General features: G+C 39.1%; 1 protein-coding gene across 2 annotated transcripts in view; it reads left to right on the top strand.

Moving 5' to 3' along the window:
• FBN1 (fibrillin 1) overlaps positions 1-20,740 on the top strand; it is a 158,170-nt gene that overhangs the window by 66,581 nt on the left and 70,849 nt on the right. For both annotated transcript variants that reach the window (XM_075506079.1, XM_075506078.1), the window contains exons 10-17: positions 1,986-2,144; positions 5,546-5,704; positions 7,030-7,170; positions 7,999-8,118; positions 11,647-11,772; positions 13,940-14,062; positions 18,939-19,061; positions 20,356-20,508. In XM_075506079.1, the coding sequence (XP_075362194.1) occupies positions 1,986-2,144; positions 5,546-5,704; positions 7,030-7,170; positions 7,999-8,118; positions 11,647-11,772; positions 13,940-14,062; positions 18,939-19,061; positions 20,356-20,508 (1,104 nt within the window). The remainder of the gene's footprint in view (positions 1-1,985; positions 2,145-5,545; positions 5,705-7,029; positions 7,171-7,998; positions 8,119-11,646; positions 11,773-13,939; positions 14,063-18,938; positions 19,062-20,355; positions 20,509-20,740) is intronic.

Here is a 20,740-nt window from a genome sequence, read left to right as displayed (position 1 = left end):
TAAATTTGTTTGGCCAGTGTTAGTTTTTGATGGCTTTTTCTTTTTTTTCTTTTTTTCCCCCCCTTTTTTTTTTTTAAAGAGGCACATTTTTCTTGAAAGCTATTTTCATGGTGAGTTTTTGCCTTTTCATAGTAATATATTTTTTTTAAGTGAAAAATATTAAAATATTAAAAGCTGAAACAGTAAAAAAGTTTTTTCCTGTTGTTCTTGCCCTTATTTGTGTGTTTTACCATTTGGAAGCGAAAATGAAAGAGGAAAAAGAATCACGTCTGATTAGGAATACAGAAAGATTTGGCATTTTTGTCACAAACTTACTGTCTTTTTCTGAAAATGATGTGGCTTTTGGATAAGCTCTTACACCTGTAGGTAGACAAAGATGTTTGCTGTGTGTTACCTTTTTATGGCACATTGTATGCTTGCACAGATCCCGTGTAGATCTTTTTTCCCCTTCTGCCTATTACTGCTTTTAAATGTTTCAAAACTTGCTATTGACCAAAACTGAGAAGGGTGAATTACAGAGCATGATGATAGGGTCTGTTAGAGGACTTCCTTCTTTACCATCCACCCCACCATCACAGCAAGCATCTGAATATGCCTCCACTCTGTATGAAGACCAAAATTGTAACAGAAGGAGCAGGGAACAGTTTGCATCAGAGCTTTATTTGATTTTTAAGATGGTAGATTAAGGAGTGTATGTGTTTGGCAGTTTAGCTGGGTACCAGGAGAAAATGGAGGACCAGTAATAGAACTGAGTAGATTTTTTTTTCTCCATTTCAGATTTCCATTATATGATACTATGAGTGAACTAACTAAAGTTTGGAAGCAAAGGCCAACTGACTCTTTTAGCTGTACTACCAGTAATATCTGTGTTCAGGGTTCCAGCTAATAAAAGGCAGAACCATCATAGACTCTCCCAACATATCACTATATATCAATTTCCTCAAAATAATAAGAAACTTCCCTGCTTTTTTTTATATCCACTAAAATAGCTAGTAAACTCTGGAAAGCACTGTTACTAGACAGATGAATCCACCATGCCCTGGATAACTGAGATACTCTTTCTTCAGGGAGTGGTGTCTGCTGTTGTAAGGTTATATCTGCAACTTTTTCCTCTACATTTTGACAGCAAATGTTCATATATTTTTGAAACTAACTTGATCTGGTTTATTGTGCAGCATCAAATCACACCACAGCTTATATTGAGTTTGACATGATGTGACATATTGTGAAACAATTGCTCAGAGCTTCAGATTGTATCACAAGATTTTTTTTTTTTTTAATTTTTTATTTTGCTCCCATCCACATTTTCTCTCCCTTCTCTAAGCTGGGGGATCTCTATGCAATGTTGTTAGAGCTGAGCATATGAAATCTGGGTACAGGACGTTCTTTGTACAGCACGTGCTTACCCTTTTCAGACAGGAAGCCAGCACATCTCCATAAACAATGTGATGGCACCAGTTAAAGCTGTGTTGCTCTTTCTTGCCTGCAAGCCTATATCTTGTCAAATCACTACATACTTCAGCTGGGGAAGCCATGACTAATGAAAAATGAATTAATGCTTTGAGAGCTGCAATACTGTGAGTTTATTGCAGTACATCAGTGGCTTTCAAATCAAAGCTTAAACAGAATTGATCTGGTACAATCTTTAATAGAGATGAAACTGCAATTTTTCTTTGGGGCACAGAAACATATTTTATTATATACTGAATACATGCTTCTATTCTGGTTTTGCCTCCATTAATTCATTGCTCTTCCATATTTCACTTCAGCTTTCTCACAGGAGGTGTTATACCTGAATGCAAAGCAGCCCAATTATTATCTAGATTTTTCTGGGTTTCTGCCTTTTGTTTTCTGATTGTTGTAATGTTGCAAGAGCTATGTCATCGATAATGTAATCAACCAAGAAAAATGGGAGTTTTCCCTTTTGTGAAAGTCACATTCTTCATTGGACTGATGATTATGTATGCATTTCTTTCTCTTGGTAGATGTGCGTCCTGGATACTGCTTCTCTTCTCTGGCCAATGGGCGCTGCGGCAATCAGCTCCCCCAGCCTTTGTCCAAAATGCAGTGTTGCTGTGACAGCGGCCGATGCTGGTCTTCTGGTGCAGCCACCGCTCCTGAAATGTGCCCGATCAGATCCACTGGTATGAATCCACCTGTATTCTTATGAGCATGGTTGAACACTGAATTAGGCAGTGATTTTCTTTTATCAGTAATGTTTTCATTAAAGAACTACACAGAACGGTTGAGGCTGGAGGGCACCTTGGGAGACCGTTTACTCCAACCCCCTTGCTCAAAGCACAGCCTCCTATGGCAGGTTGCTCAGGACCTCCAGGAGGCTAGGGCAAGCAGATATAAACAAAGGATTTTATCTGTTGCTAATTAATGTTTTGTAGCCTGGTTATTCCAACCTTACCTGATCCAGATTTTGTTTTCAACATCCTCTTCAGGCTCAAGTTACTTCCTCCAGAGCCTTCTAATAGATCCCTATTCCCTCTGCAGTTTCATTCTCATTGGAAAACTGGGGTTTCCTTCCTTTTATGTCTAGCTTTCTGAGGTGCCATTTATTTCCTGAAGTTTGACAGAGAACATGATTTCTGTCTGCTACCAAAATGTGCTGTACTTTATCGCCTCCCTGTGTATTGAGATCCCCAGATAAAGTGAGATTTGAATTTAGAGAAGATGGTGAGCAGATTGTGAAACTAAGTGTGAGGGAGTGGAGGAAAGATGTTTTTGAGATTGTTTAGGACTGGAGACCTAATGAAATGCTTTAGAAAAGAAGAATGCAGGAAGCTTAAGGATTGATGGGAAGAGCTCAAGGGAGGTGCAGCGTTTAGGGAGGAATGGGGGTCGTAACACTATAGCAGTGTAACACTGAAGAAATTGTCAGAGGTCACGTATGGGAGTGTATATTATTCTTGTTTTTAATTCTTTGAGTGAAACTGTGTAATACTGGAACAGAGATCTATGATCAGAACTCTTGGAAGATTCTTCCTGTTTCTGTCACTATCTCATTAATAATATTTAAACATGTTCAATGTCCAAGACTGGCTAGAATAATGCTAACAAAATAGTGTAATCTATTGATGCTCATCTGAAATAGGAAGACAAGGAGAAAGCTTTCAATCTTAACACAGTCCCTGTTTTCTTTACATTATTAGAAAGAATACTTTCTCATTATTCATATCTAACTGGTGAATAAACTGGGTGGAAAAAGGAAGTAATTTGGCCAAGGCCGCAGACTGAATCGTGACGGAGAAGGAGCTAGAACCCAGGACTTCCTGACTCATAAATCCATGCAAGGTCTTCCAGATCATGGTTACATGCCACTTCCCCCTCCCCTCCAACTTGGGATAGAAATTGAGACTATAAAGTACTCTCTTCAAAAGTGCTTTGAAATTCTTTGAAAGGCCTTACATGTATGTAGGGTATTGCCGTCATTATTTAATCAAGTTCAGTTATTCCTTAATGTATCCTGAGAAAGCAAGATGAGGAGTTTAGAGCTGTCAGTGGCCCAATGTGTCTCTAACTCTGAAATGGAAATTTACTGCAATATAAAGTGGAGCACTAGATGCATAATGTAACCAAGCGGTTGCATTTTCAATGTGGGCAGCAGACCCAGATGTTACCATAAAATAGGCCGTTTATTGCTAGAAATTATGCATGGAGAGTAAAGTTGCAATAAAGAAGGCTTGCACTGTATTTGTTTGCATAACATGGCAATAATTGTTTATGTGGATTGACAGCGTTTACCATTGACACTATAAATACTTTAAAAGTGGTATCTCAGGCATCCAGCCTTGTGTGTGTGTTCAATTCTCACCTCAGCAGTCCCTTCATGTGTGCTAATTCCATTCAACTGATGGGCAGCCCCAAGGCTGTGACTTCTTTTTGCACAGAAGGCCTAGGCTCCTGGTGGATTGGCTTTGGATAATTGGGTATTACCAATCTAGAGTAAAAAAGAAAACCAGTATTGTTTCTTTCACAAAGACTGATCACTGGGTTGTAGAGAATGTGTGATTAGAGAAATGACTATTAAAACCACCATCATTACCAAACATTTGCAAATTGGAATTTGTGTATGTACATACACAGACACTGTTTCTTCTGAATGTCTCGTTTTATCACAGGTAGACCACCGATTGAGAGTAGATTCAGCTTACATATGAATAGGCAAAACAGAAAACTAGGAAGAAAAACAAATAGACAAAATACAATACATAATACAATAAAATCTTCTTGGGAATGATTTAAAGATTAAAATCACTCTCAGGAACAATAGAGGGAAATGCAGTGACACATGAAACAAACTGATGACCTAAGAGCATTAAAATAAATGCGAAGATCATAATTAGGAAAAGCAGAACTTTAGGCTACCGTGTTTATTTAACAAATCCTCAGTGATTCAGGAAGAGCTTCTAATGTGTTTTACAGGTGGAAATAGAGGTGTAACAGAAGTATTGAAGGCTGAAATATTCAGCTTAGTTCTCCCAACACTGAATTTATTTTTCAGTTCTCATTTTTTATATTGTTTCAGGAATTCATGCATCTCTGTAGCATTTTGTTTCCATTTTATAATTCCTCTTCCCTGCTTTGCCATAAACTTTAAAATTTTGAAGTTCAAAGGTATTGGTTGCACAAGTAGTTATTTGTGTACACACAAATTGTGGACGTGAATTGGGTCAGCTGGAAATGTGGTCTTTAATTGTGATACTTTGCATGCATTCTTTGGATCGCAAGTTCCAAACCCATACTTCCCAAAGACAAAAGAGTCAGGGGCAGGAGGAAAAGTGGGGCAGTAGGGCAGATGCCACTAATAGAGATAAACAATAGGAGAATGCATAACACTCTGCATAGACTGTGCTTACAGCAAAATAGATCATTTTCCCATCGTCTGGGGAAGGATGAACTCTGTGTGGATCTGATTCCATTTCTCTTTGTCTACGCTCCTTAGACTGCATCTCATTTTGTTTCTGCTTTTATTGGCAAACTTCATTTTCACAGGGAAATAGTGTTAGTGTATTCATTCTCTAATTGCTTTTGCCTCATTGCTTATATTTATATTTCTTTGGTTTAGGAGGTTAACTTTTAAGAAATCCAGTTGAAACTGGGCTTTTTTAACCTGTTCAGTATTTTTCTAACTCTGTGGCAAGCTTTGTATTAAATTAACTTGGGATCAAGTCCAAAAGTCCTTCTTTAGGTAAGCTTCCCACTGAGTTCATCAAAGATTTTGCCTGAAAGAAGACTAAGTGGATTAAGATCAGGTCCTCACCTCACTGTTCAATTCCATATCCAGAATGTCAGTTATGTTATCTTTTTACTAGCAGTCTTCTGACAAGTAGTATTGATATCCTCCGATGGATTAATCCTTGTTAGAACAAATGCAGAACAAAGCTTGTTACTGTGAAGAAAACTATAGGCTCAGATTTTCCAGACTATTTAAGGTTTGTTATTGCTAATCTGAAACACTGCAAAAAGGGGGAGTGTTGGATTAAATGGAAAGACTACAAGAGTCTAAAACAGCATTCATGTTTTCATGTTTCAGATGAGTATCGCAAATTGTGCACAGTAGCTGCTCTGCTGCCAGCGAGACCTGACCTTCCTCCAGGCCGACCTGACGTCATCCCTCCACCACTCCTTCCTGGTGTTTATCCTCCTCAACAGCCAGAAATCGTCTATCCATCTCGGGCTCCACCACCTCATGGTAAGAAAGAAATAATAACCTTTCCCTGCACCATTTGCATTTAGCTTCTTTAAAAACATGTGTTTCTCAGGAGCAGTGTGATCCCTTCTTCAGCTGTTGGTATCTTTTGCTTACTTTATGTGGATGTATAGTCTCTGGATGTCCTTCTAATCATAGCCTGGTTACCATGTATCTTAACAGTAAGCATACCTCATTGGTAGTGTTTTCCCTGTTAAGATAGGATTCAAAAATTACATCCTGCCTGTACTGAGGCCCATAGTTACATTACTATTATTTTAAGGCTATTGTGGGCTTTGCTGCATGTTAAGATGGAGGAATGTGAATAGCTCTTTGACTAGGTTGGGGTAGCTACTTACATTAAAGAGCTTGGCTGGGAGAAAGCAGCTTCTTTTCAGCTTGTTTTCCTCACTCTCACTTGGCCAGGTAGGAAATGTACTGATAAAAATACTAGTCTGCTGGACACTGAGGCTGACCTGAAACAGAAAGAACTTTTTCAGTGATACGCATGGACAGGTTAGGTATGTCTACAGCAAGGAGGAAGCCAGAGCAGAATACCAGTGTACTCCTTATTCTGTCTCCTACTTGGGGAATTTACTACATGCCCATATAGTCTGCAGTAGGTATGTGCCACCTGAAATCATTTGGCATAGCCACATACTCTTTTGCAAGTAAACACAAGCTCATTTTGCCCATGCTCTGTGCAGATGCAAGCAGCCTCTGCTCCTGCTGGCACCAGCTGAAACTATTTAGTCTTGGTTCAGCACCAAGCTGAGCTAATAAGCCTAAGAGGCAAAGTATGTTAACTCAGGCCTGACACTGCACTGACGTAGCTGCACAGCTTCTGGTCAGCTGGGAGCACAGACAGAGCCAGCTCACATCTGCCTGCCAAAGACCATATAGGCATACCTTCCAGGGTTATCCCTCCCCTCCTCTCACTCTGCTATCTATGAAAACGGATATAACTGAACCAGTCTGCCTGCTCTTTGCTACTAGTAGCTACTGTAGGCTTTTAGTAAAGTCCCTGCAGTGCCATGTACCACTTTACCACTAGGTATGAGCACACTTAGTCCTCTTTTGTCCTGCAAAAGAGGAAAACAGGATCAGACTTGCCACAATAAAAAAGTCAGTGGTTGCTAGCTGTTTTCAGGCAAATCTCTAAGCGTCAAAGTGCCATTTTCTCTGTCCCAATGCTGATTTTACTATGTAATTCACATTGTGATGGAAGGTAAATGTTGACTTTTAATGGAAAATACTGCACAAGTTGCAGATTACCAAAAATTATTATGATGAGCTATTAAAATATTTTCCCAACTCTGTTATTTCAGTGATCTTGCCGGTGAACTTCACTGACTATTGCCAACTGTTCCGACATCTCTGCCTTAATGGGCGCTGTATTCCCACTCCTGGGAGCTACCGCTGCGAGTGCAACAAAGGATTCCAACTGGATGTTAGAGGGGAATGCATTGGTATGTGGTTTTCTGCTGTAAATCACAGAGGAGTATTTTGTTTTAAAGGAAAAAAAAAGTTCTTTTCCACACAATGTAATAACTCTGAGTTATTAAATAAAACAACCCCCCCTCCAAAAAACCCAAGACAGTAAATAGACTTCCAAGAACTAATTGCTTTCAACTGCAAACATTTTTACAGCAGTTTTGCCTTTAAGACAGTATTTAACGTATCTTGTAACTTGCCACAAAATTATACAGAAGTAAGGATTTCTTATTTTACCAACCTGTGATTATAATGTGTTTATTAGTGATTGAAAATGACCTCTTTAAAATGCTACCAGCTCTTTGAGTATGCAAATGACCTATTGTTAAAAAAAAACCAAACCAGCAGTCATGATCTCTGGCTTAGTAAGATTTACAAGTCCTCTTTCAGCTCATCAGGAGTATCTTGTTGGGCTCTTTAGTTTTGGAACTAAAGTGCTAAAGCACTTTAATTTTGGAACTCAGCCAGAGCCTGATTATAGGAGCAAGGATTAGCTGTCTCTTACATGCAAGATTTTGCTTCTGTCAAAATCTGTGTCTCCAGTGGGGCTGGGAATGTGGAGGTGTGGGATTAAGGCCTCTACCTCTTGCACGTGCAATACCTTGTCTTGTTGAGTACTCCTTTTTCCCAGCTCCTGCTTAGCTTAGAACATGGGATCCTTTTACTGGGAATTTAGTGGTGTCCCCTTTCCTTTCAGACTGAAGCACACTATTTCTCCAACTACAAAACAATAAAATACCCCTACAGACCCAAATACCTTTCAACCAATGTCTTAATAAAAATATATTGTCTGTGTTTTGCAGATGTTGATGAATGTGAGAAGAATCCATGCATCAGTGGAGACTGTGTGAACACCCAGGGATCCTACATATGCCAGTGTCGTATAGGATATCAGAGCACGCCAACTAGAACAGAGTGCCGAGGTAAATTATGGTTTTACAGCCATATCTGTACTTTGTTTACTTACCAGGAGGGAAAATAGTTTTTAAGCAAAATTAACAGATGTGTTAAATATGAGGGTTTTTAAAAAAAAAAAATAAATCAGATATGGCAGTAAAAATTATTAACCTGCCTGAGCTGGCTGTTCACAGACTGGGTTATGAAGAAAGACATTTTGTCTTGAGCTGAAAGTATCTTGGCACCATTTGTGGCTTTGAAGTACGAGAGACACATTTTCTTTTTTTTCTTTTTTTTTTTTTTTTTTTTTTTTTTAAATTATTGAGACTTTTTTCTTTTGCTTCTTGAGGATCTCAAGGACAATTAAACATCCCTTCTTTGGAGCAACCCTTTACCTATAAAAGACTGTTAAAAGACTAAGAGAGGTGGGGTGAAAGATAAGTCTTCCAGTGGGTAAATATAAGAGTACTGTGCCCGTGTGTTGTCCCTGCCCACTGTCAGAGAAAGAAATCAACACAAATTAAAGCAATGAAAACTTAAATAAGGTATGGAAAAGTAGTGAAGTACTGGGAAAGTCTAGGTGGGGAAGCTGTAGAATCCCCATTATTGGTGTTTTGAAGACCAGGCTCAACAGTAGTCCTGACAGTCTTCATCCTGTCTTCCTACAGGAGTGGGGAACGTGTAGCTCCTCAGTGGTCAGCGCTCTGTCAGGGTTCTGTGGCTCCCAACTGTCCTGGGGTGGGAATTTGACTGTAAAGGTGGATGCAATCCTTTATAGTTAAGTCATAATGAGAGAATTCTGGCAGGAGAATGAATGACTACTTTGATATTCCATAAGAAATGAAGCATCTAAATGAAACAGGATGCTTGAATGCTCAGAGTCCCAGCTTGTCTTCATATTTTGCTTTATGCACTAAGGGGAGAGTTCCTTGAGCATGTACTCATTCTGAAGCAGAGAGTTTCTAAAGAAAACAAAACCAACAAAAAAAAAACCCAGAAGAAAGCTATCTGTATCGGTCTGTGATTTTTTTCTTTCTTCCCTTTGTGAATCAGAAGGGTATTTGTGGTACAGAAGCTTACTCCAATCCAGGAGGACATGCAGAGCCAGCACCAGTGCTGCATGTTGCTGGTAGTATTTGACCTAATTGCTGCCAAACAGCCATGTTGCGGAAGCATCTTCATAGTTCAGCTGACTAGTGGTGAAGGAGTGCTGAAGTGGAGTCTCAGCGGTGATGAATTTACTCATGAGTCATTTTTGTCACACGCTTTTAATTTGACTGATTCATTATACAAACACATGGTTGTCAGAAGCCCAGTAGCTTAATGGCATTACAGTGTGGTCACTTAGCAGTTCCTTTGCAGTCTATGGGAACTGTTCTTGCTTGATAGGCAGTTCAGAAAATGCTATGATGTGCAGAATCTTTGTTTTCTGAAATAATTTTTAGGACCAGTTTAGGGAAAAGAAAAAGGCTAGTGGGGTGCATTTGGCAAAATATGTATATAGCACCGGTGCCTGCCAAAATCAGCATTTGCTGTAAAATTACTTTGCCTGGATACTTTGTATGTTGAGGTTTTATTTTTTGCATACACGAATGTGTCTGTGTTGATACGCTTTTGCAAACTGTATTCCTTATGTTCATTCTTGAAAAATGAAGTCTCCATAATGACCAGATGTTTATCTATTCCTTGCCCTGAGGTTCCAGGGGAGAGTTTTCTTCTGCATGATGAGTCTGATAGGTGACTAAACATTGCAGTCTGTATCACAAGCTACTGATTCAACTGTTATTAGGACCCCTTTTAATTCTAGTAGGAGTCTGGCTGAACGAATATGTTAATTGGAGACATAGATGAACAAGGTTGTCACATTATGATTAGCGATCAAAATAAGAAATGCTTTTCAGTTGCAGAAGAGGGGATGTAAAATGGACCTCAAAAAAAGTGACATTTTATGATGATTAGCTATGAATGTATGGGAGTCAAAGCTTTAATAGCTAAGTGCTTACTATATTCTACCTGGCATTTCTGAGAGGAGGAGGTCAGACCTTACATGGAGATGGCAGCAATTATGGTCATTTCAGTGAGAGGGGAACTTTGATTTTTGCAAGTTTCTCGGGGGGGGGGGGAAGGGAGGGGAGTAATCCACAATGATATTTCATAATTTGAAAATTAGAAGTGTAACAGAAACTAGTGCTGGGTCTCCAGTCACCTGTGTGTATGTAAAGAACAATGAGATTTTGTGTTAATTTTCTGCACCATGATTTAGATGGCATCAGATGCATAAAAGTACAAATCCTAATGAACTCTAAAAACTAAAAGGCCAGAAAAATCTTGAGATGCTGTAGTATTTCTGCCTGTCCTAAGGAAGAAGCTGGTGGAGTAGCTGAAGCCAGGCTCAGCTACAACCGAGTGCCACAAAAGTGGGGGGAAAGGAACCGAGCAGAGAGAAAACTCACTTTTATGTGTTGCTGATCGATGATGCTTGTTTATCAATTGAGACGAGGTTTATCAAGCTTGCAGGCTTTTGCTGGAAGTCAGGAGGGCTGCAAGCTGCCATTGCAGCGAGCTGTCACTTGAGCAGCTCTTGCCTTTGCTGGTCTGGTTGCTTGCTTGCAAAACAGTTATTTTCAGGGATTTCTTAGCAACTTCCCAGAACTACCATGCTGCTAAGGCAAATATAGGCTCACAATTTCGAGAGGCATCAGTCCGCCCTCAGACAGGTGTCTAGAGAGCAGGGGCATTTGGGAGGACGCCCTGTGCTCTTGCTTCTTCCTCAAGCACAATAATGCACTTCTGTGGAGAGGGCCTGGGGAAGGGCACCCCCAGGATATTTGGGAAGACAGCGTGGTTGCACGATAGATAGGTCTTCATAGACTGGTTGAGATCTCTTTGAGCAGAGTCCCCTGTGTGCAGGAATCTCTGGGAGATGGTCCAGGCCTTGATGGAGAACACTGAGCAATCTGAAAAATGTCTAGACAGTCTGTCTCAGCATCTCCTCTCCCCTCGTTTGGAGGAGAGGGAGAGCTGCCAGCCTCGTGTGATATCACTATTCAGGTCCTCCAAAGCACTTGCCAAGCACCTCCTGCAGAGAGAGGGAAATGAGGAGCTGATGTTTCAAATATAAAGTAAGCAGGAGAAATATATTCTGAGGTGGGAAAGTCTCGAACTTTCCTGTTATCTTACAAAGCAGCAGCAAAAAACAATCTTCCCCCATCTTTCTTTCAGTAGTTAGCTATTGTTAAGTTAAACTTCAGTAAAAATATTTTCATGATGAACAAAAATGCAAAAAAACAATTGGAAGGGTCTGATTCTTGTTTGAGCAAGCTGCAGGGTAATGTTCACTGAAATTCTTTCACAGCAACTTGAAATTTCAAGCTGATGAACATTTTCTACCCCCATAATGTTCAGTTATGGAAATCAAAATAAATCATTTTTCAGGTGAATATAGTTTCCATGTAGGGTTAAAAACCTAGTGGAAGGGGAAATGGGAAAAATCCCTCTTGAGTATAAAAAAGAAAAAACCCCAAATGTTGTTTTTCTGTTTGGTTGGCTTTCAGACATTGATGAATGTTTACAGAATGGTCGTATCTGTAATAATGGACGATGCATAAATACAGATGGCAGTTTTCACTGTGTGTGTAATGCTGGCTTTCAAGTGGCAGCTGATGGGAAAAACTGTGAAGGTAAGACTTTTCTGAAGTTACTCTGTATCAGTAATTACAGTTGCAAGAGGTTATTCATGTCAATGAAAAAGAAAAGGACCTCTGGTGGGGGGGAAGGGAAGGAGCAAGGAATCAAATTTCTAAATACCTTTTGCTGTATCTGGGAGGGCAAGTAAACTGTCTTTTGCAGCCAGTTCTGGAGCTTTGGCTTGGCAATCCTCAATGGGATGTCTGTCCAGCAGGAGAAATAGCACATACCACTATCGCAAAATGCAGTTTCTTTGATGGGAGTGGTACATTTTAAAACAGAGCACAAGTCACATGCTGCCTCATTTTACTGTGTGTTTAACAGCATGCTTTATGGGATCTTACTGGGTGACTAGCAATGTGTTTTATGTAGATGCAGTCTGGTCTGACCCATAAAAACTGTTTTAAGAAAAATTTGTAAACATAATTGATGTGTTCCTACCTCCCAGACATTTAGTAAAGGGGGGAAAAAGAAGAATGTTCTTTATCATGCTTCCCAAGGTCCTTGGGAGGGTTCCCAATGATCTATTCATACGTTAAAGGAATTTCAAGCACTGTTCTTAGAAACATTTTTGGCAGAATATTATCTCAGTGATTCAGCTCAAAGACTTAATGCCAAAATTCCTGGTTGGGATAGATACACGATTTTTTTTTTAAAAATCATAAATTATTTTCGTCTGACTTAGCCTGTAAGTAAAAAGAAAACACACAATGTCTAGAAGTGTAATTTCTGTCCAAGACAGCTGCAATATTAAGGAAAATAGCACGATTCCGAATATATTGTAATGTCATTATTATCCAGTGATTTTATGTGCTAGTAGTGATTCTGTTAATCCTTGGTAGAGACAGACATTTTAAGACTCTATTTTTCCTGACTCTTTTTTAGATACAGTTTAGCACTATAAGCTGCTTTTAAAATATCTTATTAGGGAACTGTATTGACTAAATATATTTGGAAATCAATATATTTTGGAAAAAAACTCGATTCTGATTTCTTCCTTTCCCACCAAATACCATGTGCTAATAGTAATAAGAACCAGGACATCGGCAGTCTGGTAAAACATTTTTAATTCCATTGCATATGTTGCCAGAATGTCTGTTGCATCCACTTATGAAACAGTTTCATCTCTGGCATTGTAATGCATTGAGTTTTGTTCTTAGGAATACATGTGCACACACACTAATCAGTAAAGACCATGGCATTGTGCCATACCTTAACGTAACTGTGTATAGTCCTTTAGATGAAACTGGTAAATAGTGCTGATTTTTTTTGGATGTAACATCCAAAACTGATTTCATTTGCGCCAGGACGAAACAAAGACTAAGACGATATAAAAGCTTACTCAAATCAAGCACAGAATTCTCTGTACTTGCCTTTTTTGTTTGGTGGTTTGTGGTTTTTTTGTGTGTGTGTGTGTGTGTGTGTGTGTGAGTAACTGTGCAGGGTTCAGAATAACAGCGTCTGGAACCTCCACCTTTTCCTATTTGAATCCTTCATGCTATGCCATAAGGTCAGAGGGTGAATAATGCTACTATGAAGCTATGATTAGCAAGGACCCTCTTATGTGACCTGTCATGCTGAATCCAGGGAAGGGGTAGGTTTTATTTTAAATGGAAGTTGATGATGAAAGTGCCCACAGAATGCGTGCTTGAGCACAGTGCTGGAAAGTCTCTCACATCATAAATCTTAGAGTCATCCAATGGAGGTTACAAAAGTTCTCACTCCAAACACAAATGCTCACTCCTCCCCTTTAAGGTGTTCTTAGTAACATAAAATTGTTTACCATTCCAAATGGGAGGCTGCTTCTAACCTAGCTTCTATTCACATCAAGATTGCAAACCTTCTTCAATTACATACCTTTCTCACTTTTTGGGGGTTTTTACCAACTGGCAGTTCTTAAGCTGTCCAGTTTCTCATCTACTTTTCATTCTCTTTGCTCTTTTTGGATGCATACCTTTATATGTTAATGATTCATTATGAAAAAATGGAGTCATTGCTTTGACACATCCTCTAGGACAGTGCAGTATGTCCCATCATATGTTTCCGATTATCATGTACCTCTGACAACTAATAAAGAAATTAAGGTTTATGTTTTGGATATAACTAGTAAGAGTTCTTTTACTTAAACGTGAGCATTATGTCTATTATGTACATTTTCAGATATGGATGAATGCAGCATAAGGAACATGTGCCTCAATGGGATGTGCATCAATGAAGATGGCAGTTTTAAATGTATTTGTAAACCAGGGTTCCAGTTAGCATCTGATGGACGCTATTGCAGAGGTGAGCACAATAAATCAAGGGTTCCCAAAGCTTGTGAGTCATATCCCTCTGGTAGCTTCAAGAATCGCCTTATTTCCTTACAGTGATCCTTGGGGACAAGAAATACTGGGCAGAGTTCTCGTCAGATATGCTTTTTTAATCAGCTAGAATGATTTGTCATTGTGCAAGAAAGTACTCGGTCTTCTCCACGGTGTTGAGCAACTGCCCTAACCAGCCAGTGGGAAATATTCTTTGCAAGGACTGTGTGATCTGACCTAGTTAAACTCCAGGTTTTTTTGCCTATGAGGTCTTCTGCAGTTTGGCTCCAGTATATCTCACTTCTTGTGTTTGGCCTTTTAAAGTTTTCTGCCTTTGACCACCCAAACATCCTGGCTCATTGCCGCCTTTGTTTTTTATTCCCATTCTTGCCTCGGTGTTCCTAGTCAATACAGCATCTCCGAGGATTGTCCAGCACCCCATGTGACCGAGATGCAGGCATGAGCACCACAGCAAGATTGTCTTTTCCATTTGCTGCACTAGCTCAGCAGTACCCCCTGTGGGAGACACTGCAGCATTCTCGTTGCTAGTTATGTCAGAGTTTCCGTTCAGTCCTGTCAGGAACTGGAAGTTTTGTGTATATAAATCTTCAAGTTTCAACAAGTTTTATAGGCACAAAGCAGAAGTCGAAATAAGGAATAAACAAGTGCTGGGCCAAGTTACTTATGATTTCTCTTTTGGAAAATTTAAAATCTTTTAGCTCTTGGAGTCAAGGCAGAACAAGTGCTTGCTTACACTTTGGCAAATTAAAAAAAATGTCACACTGGATTACACAGCAGCATCTTGTCGTGGACCAGTAACAACAGTAAATGTTTGAATAAATAATTTGGTTTTGAGAGTTACTGACATGAAAGGTGGATTAATTTGGATCCTGTTACTTCTTGAACACTGTACCAGTCTTAGATCTGAACTGCATAGTGTCTAGACTTAGACTTTAGATCCAAACCAGGCCAATAAATCCGGTTAAACATGTGGAACTTCTCTTGCATTTGATAACTTTTGCACCAGGTATGCAGGACAGTGCTACCCAGCCTTCAGGTGGGGGAATCATGTCTTTCTAATGAGGGATGACCCTATTCTTGCTTTGTAATAGGGTTGTTTTGATTGGGAGAATCACTTGTTCTTTAGTTTCTCAAATGAACAAATGTGCAGATCCATACAAGTGTCCCCTTAGCTTAACAGCTACAGGCTGTGTTGCCTGCAGCCTTCACACACTTAGAGCAATCAGCTTTATTTCTGTTTTTACCTGTTTTCCAAGTGGTAGGTGTGTGTCTGTGCTTTGCCAAAGCTTATTTTCCAGCTGGTCTGTGTGTGGGATGGCAGTGAGACTTGGTCTCAGACGTGGCAGGGAAGAACTCGATGCCCATCAGGCTTTGGCACATCAGCCAGTCATGTTCCCAAAGACCACTGTCTGCTCTCTGTGTCTTTAGCAGGGATGTGACTCACTGATGCAAGCTCAGCCCAAATGCTTGTCTTGATTTTTGCCTTGAGCATCTTTTGGTATTTTTTCTTTTTTTCTTTTTTTTTTTTTTTTTTTACATCCGTCTGTGCACTGAAATGCCATCCAAGAAGATGGTATGTAAATTGCTTCAGACTGCTTAAAAACCAATGATACTCAACTTCACAGCCTCTGTTACATGCCTCCTGGCTAAACAGGAGTATGGATACAGCCAAAAAGGGGGTTTCTGGCCCTAGAGAAATGTTACTTCTGTGCATCAAAGAGAGAATGTTTGAAAACTATCCAAAATTGCAGGCAACTCAACTGATTCCTACTGAAAGTTGGAACAGATCTTATAGTAAAATGAAGGATTTCTCCCACTGCTTTTCAACACTTACAGTAAGCCTTGTTCTCTATGAATGAGCATGCAAACATTCATTATGTGTTAAAATTGCTATTGGGTCAAAATCAAACCAGATTTTGAGACCTTGACACCCAAATTACACTTTTTCCCAACTTCATATTTGTCTCCTTTCTTCCACTTGCTCAAAGTATCATGAAATAATTCCCAGGAATGTAGTGGCTAGAGAGAGCACAACTCTCTGGTAAATGTCTCTAGTCACGTTAGTAAAAGTTTAAAAGATTGATCTTTAATAATGTCTATTCCTGTACATTTTAATATTTATCCTTACCAAGTCCTTTCTGTACACACCATATGTACAGAGTAAGTAACTTCTGTCCTGCAGAATGGTTAACCTTTGAAACACTCGTTGTTCACACTGCATACCCTGGATTTGTGAAGTGAATGCATTGAGATCTTACACAAGCTTAAACTCTTAAGCTCATGCTTGCACATGCACTTAGTGTTCATGCATATTGGGAATGTGTGTATGCACAAACTGACATTTCTGCAGCAAATTGGCTACCTGCCTGAGCAATTTTGATATGGAATTGAGCATGTGTTTTTGCCAAACTCTTTAGGGGATCAACAAAGGAATATAAGAATTGCAGTGTGCAACACATTGCTCCTATAAACATCTCATTTGATGCACTCTAAGCTGCATTTTGAACTATGAAGAAGAATTTCAAACCCAAAGTTCGGGGATACTGTAAATGACACTTAGTTCCATAAAATTGGAATTTAAGTATAAGTACAGGGCATATGCTTGGCTGTCTGGTAAAAAATTCCATTCAGGCTTTATGAAGTAACATGCCAAAAAAGAATGTTACACCATAGTCTTGTGTATTCCCTGTAATACAAGACATACTAAACTTATTCACCATTAGCTTCTTTTGCTGATGATTTGCTGATGATTTTTCAGAAATACTTACATCAGGCAGGCAGAGATTTAAAGCACGATTTCTGTTCCATACATTGTTTCATCTTTAGACCACACAGGAATTCCCCAAATTGAAAGCTATTGCAAGGCAACTGAAAGTGGCAGTTTAGTAGTCTGAGTAAATTTTTCCTGGTTAAAATTAGAGGACTTAGTGTACCCAGCTGGCACTACTGAGCAAGCTAAGCAGAAAAGGCAAAAACTCATTGGACGTGGCGAATGAGTCCATTAGGTGGTTTTCCAGAACCAGGTTGAGGTATTCTGGCAAAAGTCAGAAAAACAATTATTTTTTAAGTTATCCAAATGGCGACTTTTGCCACAGAAGACAGTGGAGCCTTGTCAAGGTTAGAAATTTGGACTTTATGCCTGCGTGTGCAATTGATTTACTGGGTCAAATCTCAGCCCGGGTAGAAGAAGAGACTTTTTGCCCCATCTTTACTGGAGCCAGGTTTTCAGCTGATCTGCACAATTCTAAGTGATCCACTTTACCTTTCTATAAAACATCTATAACAGTATTTTCAACACATTTGTAAGTCGGTGCAAAAGAAAATGGATTGCGCATTTCACCTCTTATTAGCTTACAAAATCTTTTTTAAAAATTAACTACAGGAAAAGGGAAAAAAATCAACTTTGCCTTTCTGTTTCTATAAGTAACCTTAAAAAAGGAAAGTGAATTTTTTTTCTTTTAGGAGAGTTTGTATCTGTCAATGGTGTTCAATGTTGTCTAACAAAATAACTGTCTACACTGTTAAATAGCATGGGCACATTTTGAAGTCCCAACTCTGTTTTTACTTGCACTGAGTAAGGACTAAATTTAAAGTGTGAAAAGCATTTAAGATTTGTCTGAAACAGTACAAAAGATTGCAGGATGAAGTAGAGATGAATTGAGCCCATGTACTTAAATATAACTTCTATTTTAAAATGCAGTTTGAAAAAGGAATCTTGGATCATACAAGCCCTGTTTTATGCCAAACAACACAAACTAAGTAAAACACAGAGGTGTTTCACTCTCAATTTGCCCTTTTAAGGTCAGAAAAAAGGAAATTGTCACACACACTGTCTCTTGTATATATTATGGAGAGTTGTTATGAAGTGATTATTTTATAAAGGTTATACATACTTCCAAACAATTTTTTAAACACTCCTTTTCTTAATCACGTATAAAATAATGGCATGCTCTCTGTGTCTAGAGAATGATCTTACTATTAACAGGATACGCAGCCTATATAATTTTTTACTAATCTGACATCCCTTTGTGATAGTCTAATATTATAAGGCTTCATTCTTGTATTTCATTGCTAAGGGCCTTATTGTTCGATGTACTATTGTTGAGCGAAGACGGTAGCTTGTGCTCGGCAATTGCTCAAGGCTCAAATCATTAACAAATTCCTTTCAAGGCTGGAGTGCAGTCTGTCCATTGAAAGTTTATAAAATGGGCTGTAATGAGCATCTGATAGGAAAACTCAATTGTCATGCAGATCACCAGAGGGACACTACGTGTGGGCAGGGTCTGACTGTGGACATTCAGATGTACTTCCAAAAACTGAATCTGCAGCAGGAGGAAGGGAAATTCTTTGGTGGCCCTGTGAAGGCACCTCGTAGAGGAGGGTGAAAGATTCAATTTGATAGCTGGACCGATTTCTTACAGCATAAACTAACTGTTAACACAGAAAAGGAATGCCCTGTTAGACACTACAGAAGTCCTTTGTCTTAGCAGTCACAGTTTCCTCCTTCCTCCGATTATGTTTTTGCCTGAATGACCCTTAAATCGGAATATGTACCCCATGGGAACAAGTTAGGAAAATGTAGTCCCTTTTTACTCTCCAAGGAGAGTGAAATTATTTTGTTCTGTTTATTTCTCCTGAATTTTGCGTTTTCTTCTTCCATTTCACAGAATGAATTCATCATTATTCTTAATAAAACCTTTACTTGAACTAGTTTCCATTTACACTTGATATTTTTCTGTAGGATACATTGAAAATAAGCTGCACAAATGCAGGTTTCAGCCAGGCATTGAACACTATGTAATTTAATTTCTAATAAAGCTCATTCTGTTCTCCAACAGACATCGATGAGTGTGAGACAGCTGGAATATGCATGAACGGGCGCTGTGTGAACACTGATGGCTCTTTCAGATGTGAATGCTTCCCTGGCCTTGCAGTAGGACTGGACGGACGTGTGTGTGTCGGTAAGACAAGCTTAATGTGTGGCGAGTCACAGTTAACCAAGGTTAAGGCATTAATGCTAGACTGATGGACTGACCAAGTTTGAATGTAAAATTTACCATTTTTTCATGGATTGGTGGGTGGTAGTTATAGTGGATACTAACAGCTCGGGGATATTTGCTATAATAGCCCATTTTGCACTTTTTTCTTTTCCTTTGCATTTAAAGAGAAAAAATATGTGGGCCAAATCACAAGGCCAGGTAGACTATACAGCGTAGTGCTGTTGGAGGTGAGTAGTGCTGTATTAGTTTTGAGTAGGTGAGAATTTGCCTAATTTCTGTCAATGTAAAATTCTTCATTTGTCACTAAGCTTAAATATTTAGTTACTCTTTCACCTCTTTTTAAAGTGGGACATATCCGTTTTTCCACTTCTGCCTGTTTCTCTACAAGTGAAAGATGTTTGAGGTGTTTGATTTTAAAATTCTGATGTGTCTCACAGCCATGATGGGCCAGTTTTTAAAAAGGGAGAAATGTCACCCCTGGACCTGAAAAGACAAACATTTTAAAATCTTATCACTGGAATATCATTACTGACTTTTTCTTTGTTTTTTACAAGCAAAGAAAGATTTTTTTTTTTTTTTTTTTAACGACAGCATATTTCGTGATCTTTTCCTGATGCAAGTTTTTCTTTTTCTCTCATTCTGCCTTTCTTCAGGTATAAAATGAAAACAAAAGCTTTAGTGTGGCCTTAGTAGGCTTAATCCAGGGTGTTGCACCAGTGGTGATTTTAGCCTTGATGAACAGGAGACAACTAACAAGGTTGGGAGGGGGAGAGAAAATACTTCTTGTTAAAATCAAATCAGTCCTTGAACTCTGAGAATGAAGTAAACAGTACTGAGTTTTTTCGGAAGTTTTGAGATATACTTGGTTCTAGCTCTGAGATCCTGCTGCTAGGCCTGTCAAGTTACAAATAATGTCCCTGTCACATGGCAGAGACTTTGTCCCTTTTCCCCATAGCTTCTTGCTAGTTCAAGGTTAAGTACTGGTTATTCCCCTAATAGTTCACTAATGCATGTTAAGTCATTAAATGCAGTAACTAGTTTGTGTGTCTGAACTCTTAGGAGCATGAGGAAGAAGAATTTCCTGTCCTGAGCAGAGTGAGGGTATAGGTGGGTGAAAAGCATAGGGAAATGGTGAAAGATGTTTTGTTTTGACAGCTATTTTACGATGTTTATGACACCCGAGCTAGATTTAATACTTGTAATTTATGGCAGTATAGTTGGCTATGGCAGGATTAGGAGAGATTTCTTTCCTCAGATACACATATGCGAAGCACATGCTATGGTGGCTACAAGAGAGGACAATGCGTGAGACCATTAACCGGTGCAGTTACAAAATCAGAGTGCTGTTGTGCCAGCACTGACTACGCCTTTGGGGAGCCTTGTCAGCCCTGCCCAGCGCAAAATTCAGGTACGACATATTTACTGGTACATATTCTAATCTTAGCTTTATGTTGATAAACTATTTTTAGAAAGGTAAAATACAGTTTTGTATTAACATTGCACCCTAAATCAGGAGGGTTAAATTGTTGTATGTACAACATTATAAATTTTGAGCAATCTGCTATTTTGTATGTTGGAAGAGTAGAGGAGAGAATTTTTTGAGGCAACACTAAATGCCAATATCTAGGTCCAGAGTTGTT

Source organism: Mycteria americana, chromosome 6 (genome assembly GCF_035582795.1).
Source record: "Mycteria americana isolate JAX WOST 10 ecotype Jacksonville Zoo and Gardens chromosome 6, USCA_MyAme_1.0, whole genome shotgun sequence".
In the NCBI taxonomy this organism is placed as follows: Eukaryota; Metazoa; Chordata; class Aves; order Ciconiiformes; family Ciconiidae; genus Mycteria; species Mycteria americana.
This window is presented reverse-complemented; position numbering and strand designations above follow the sequence as displayed.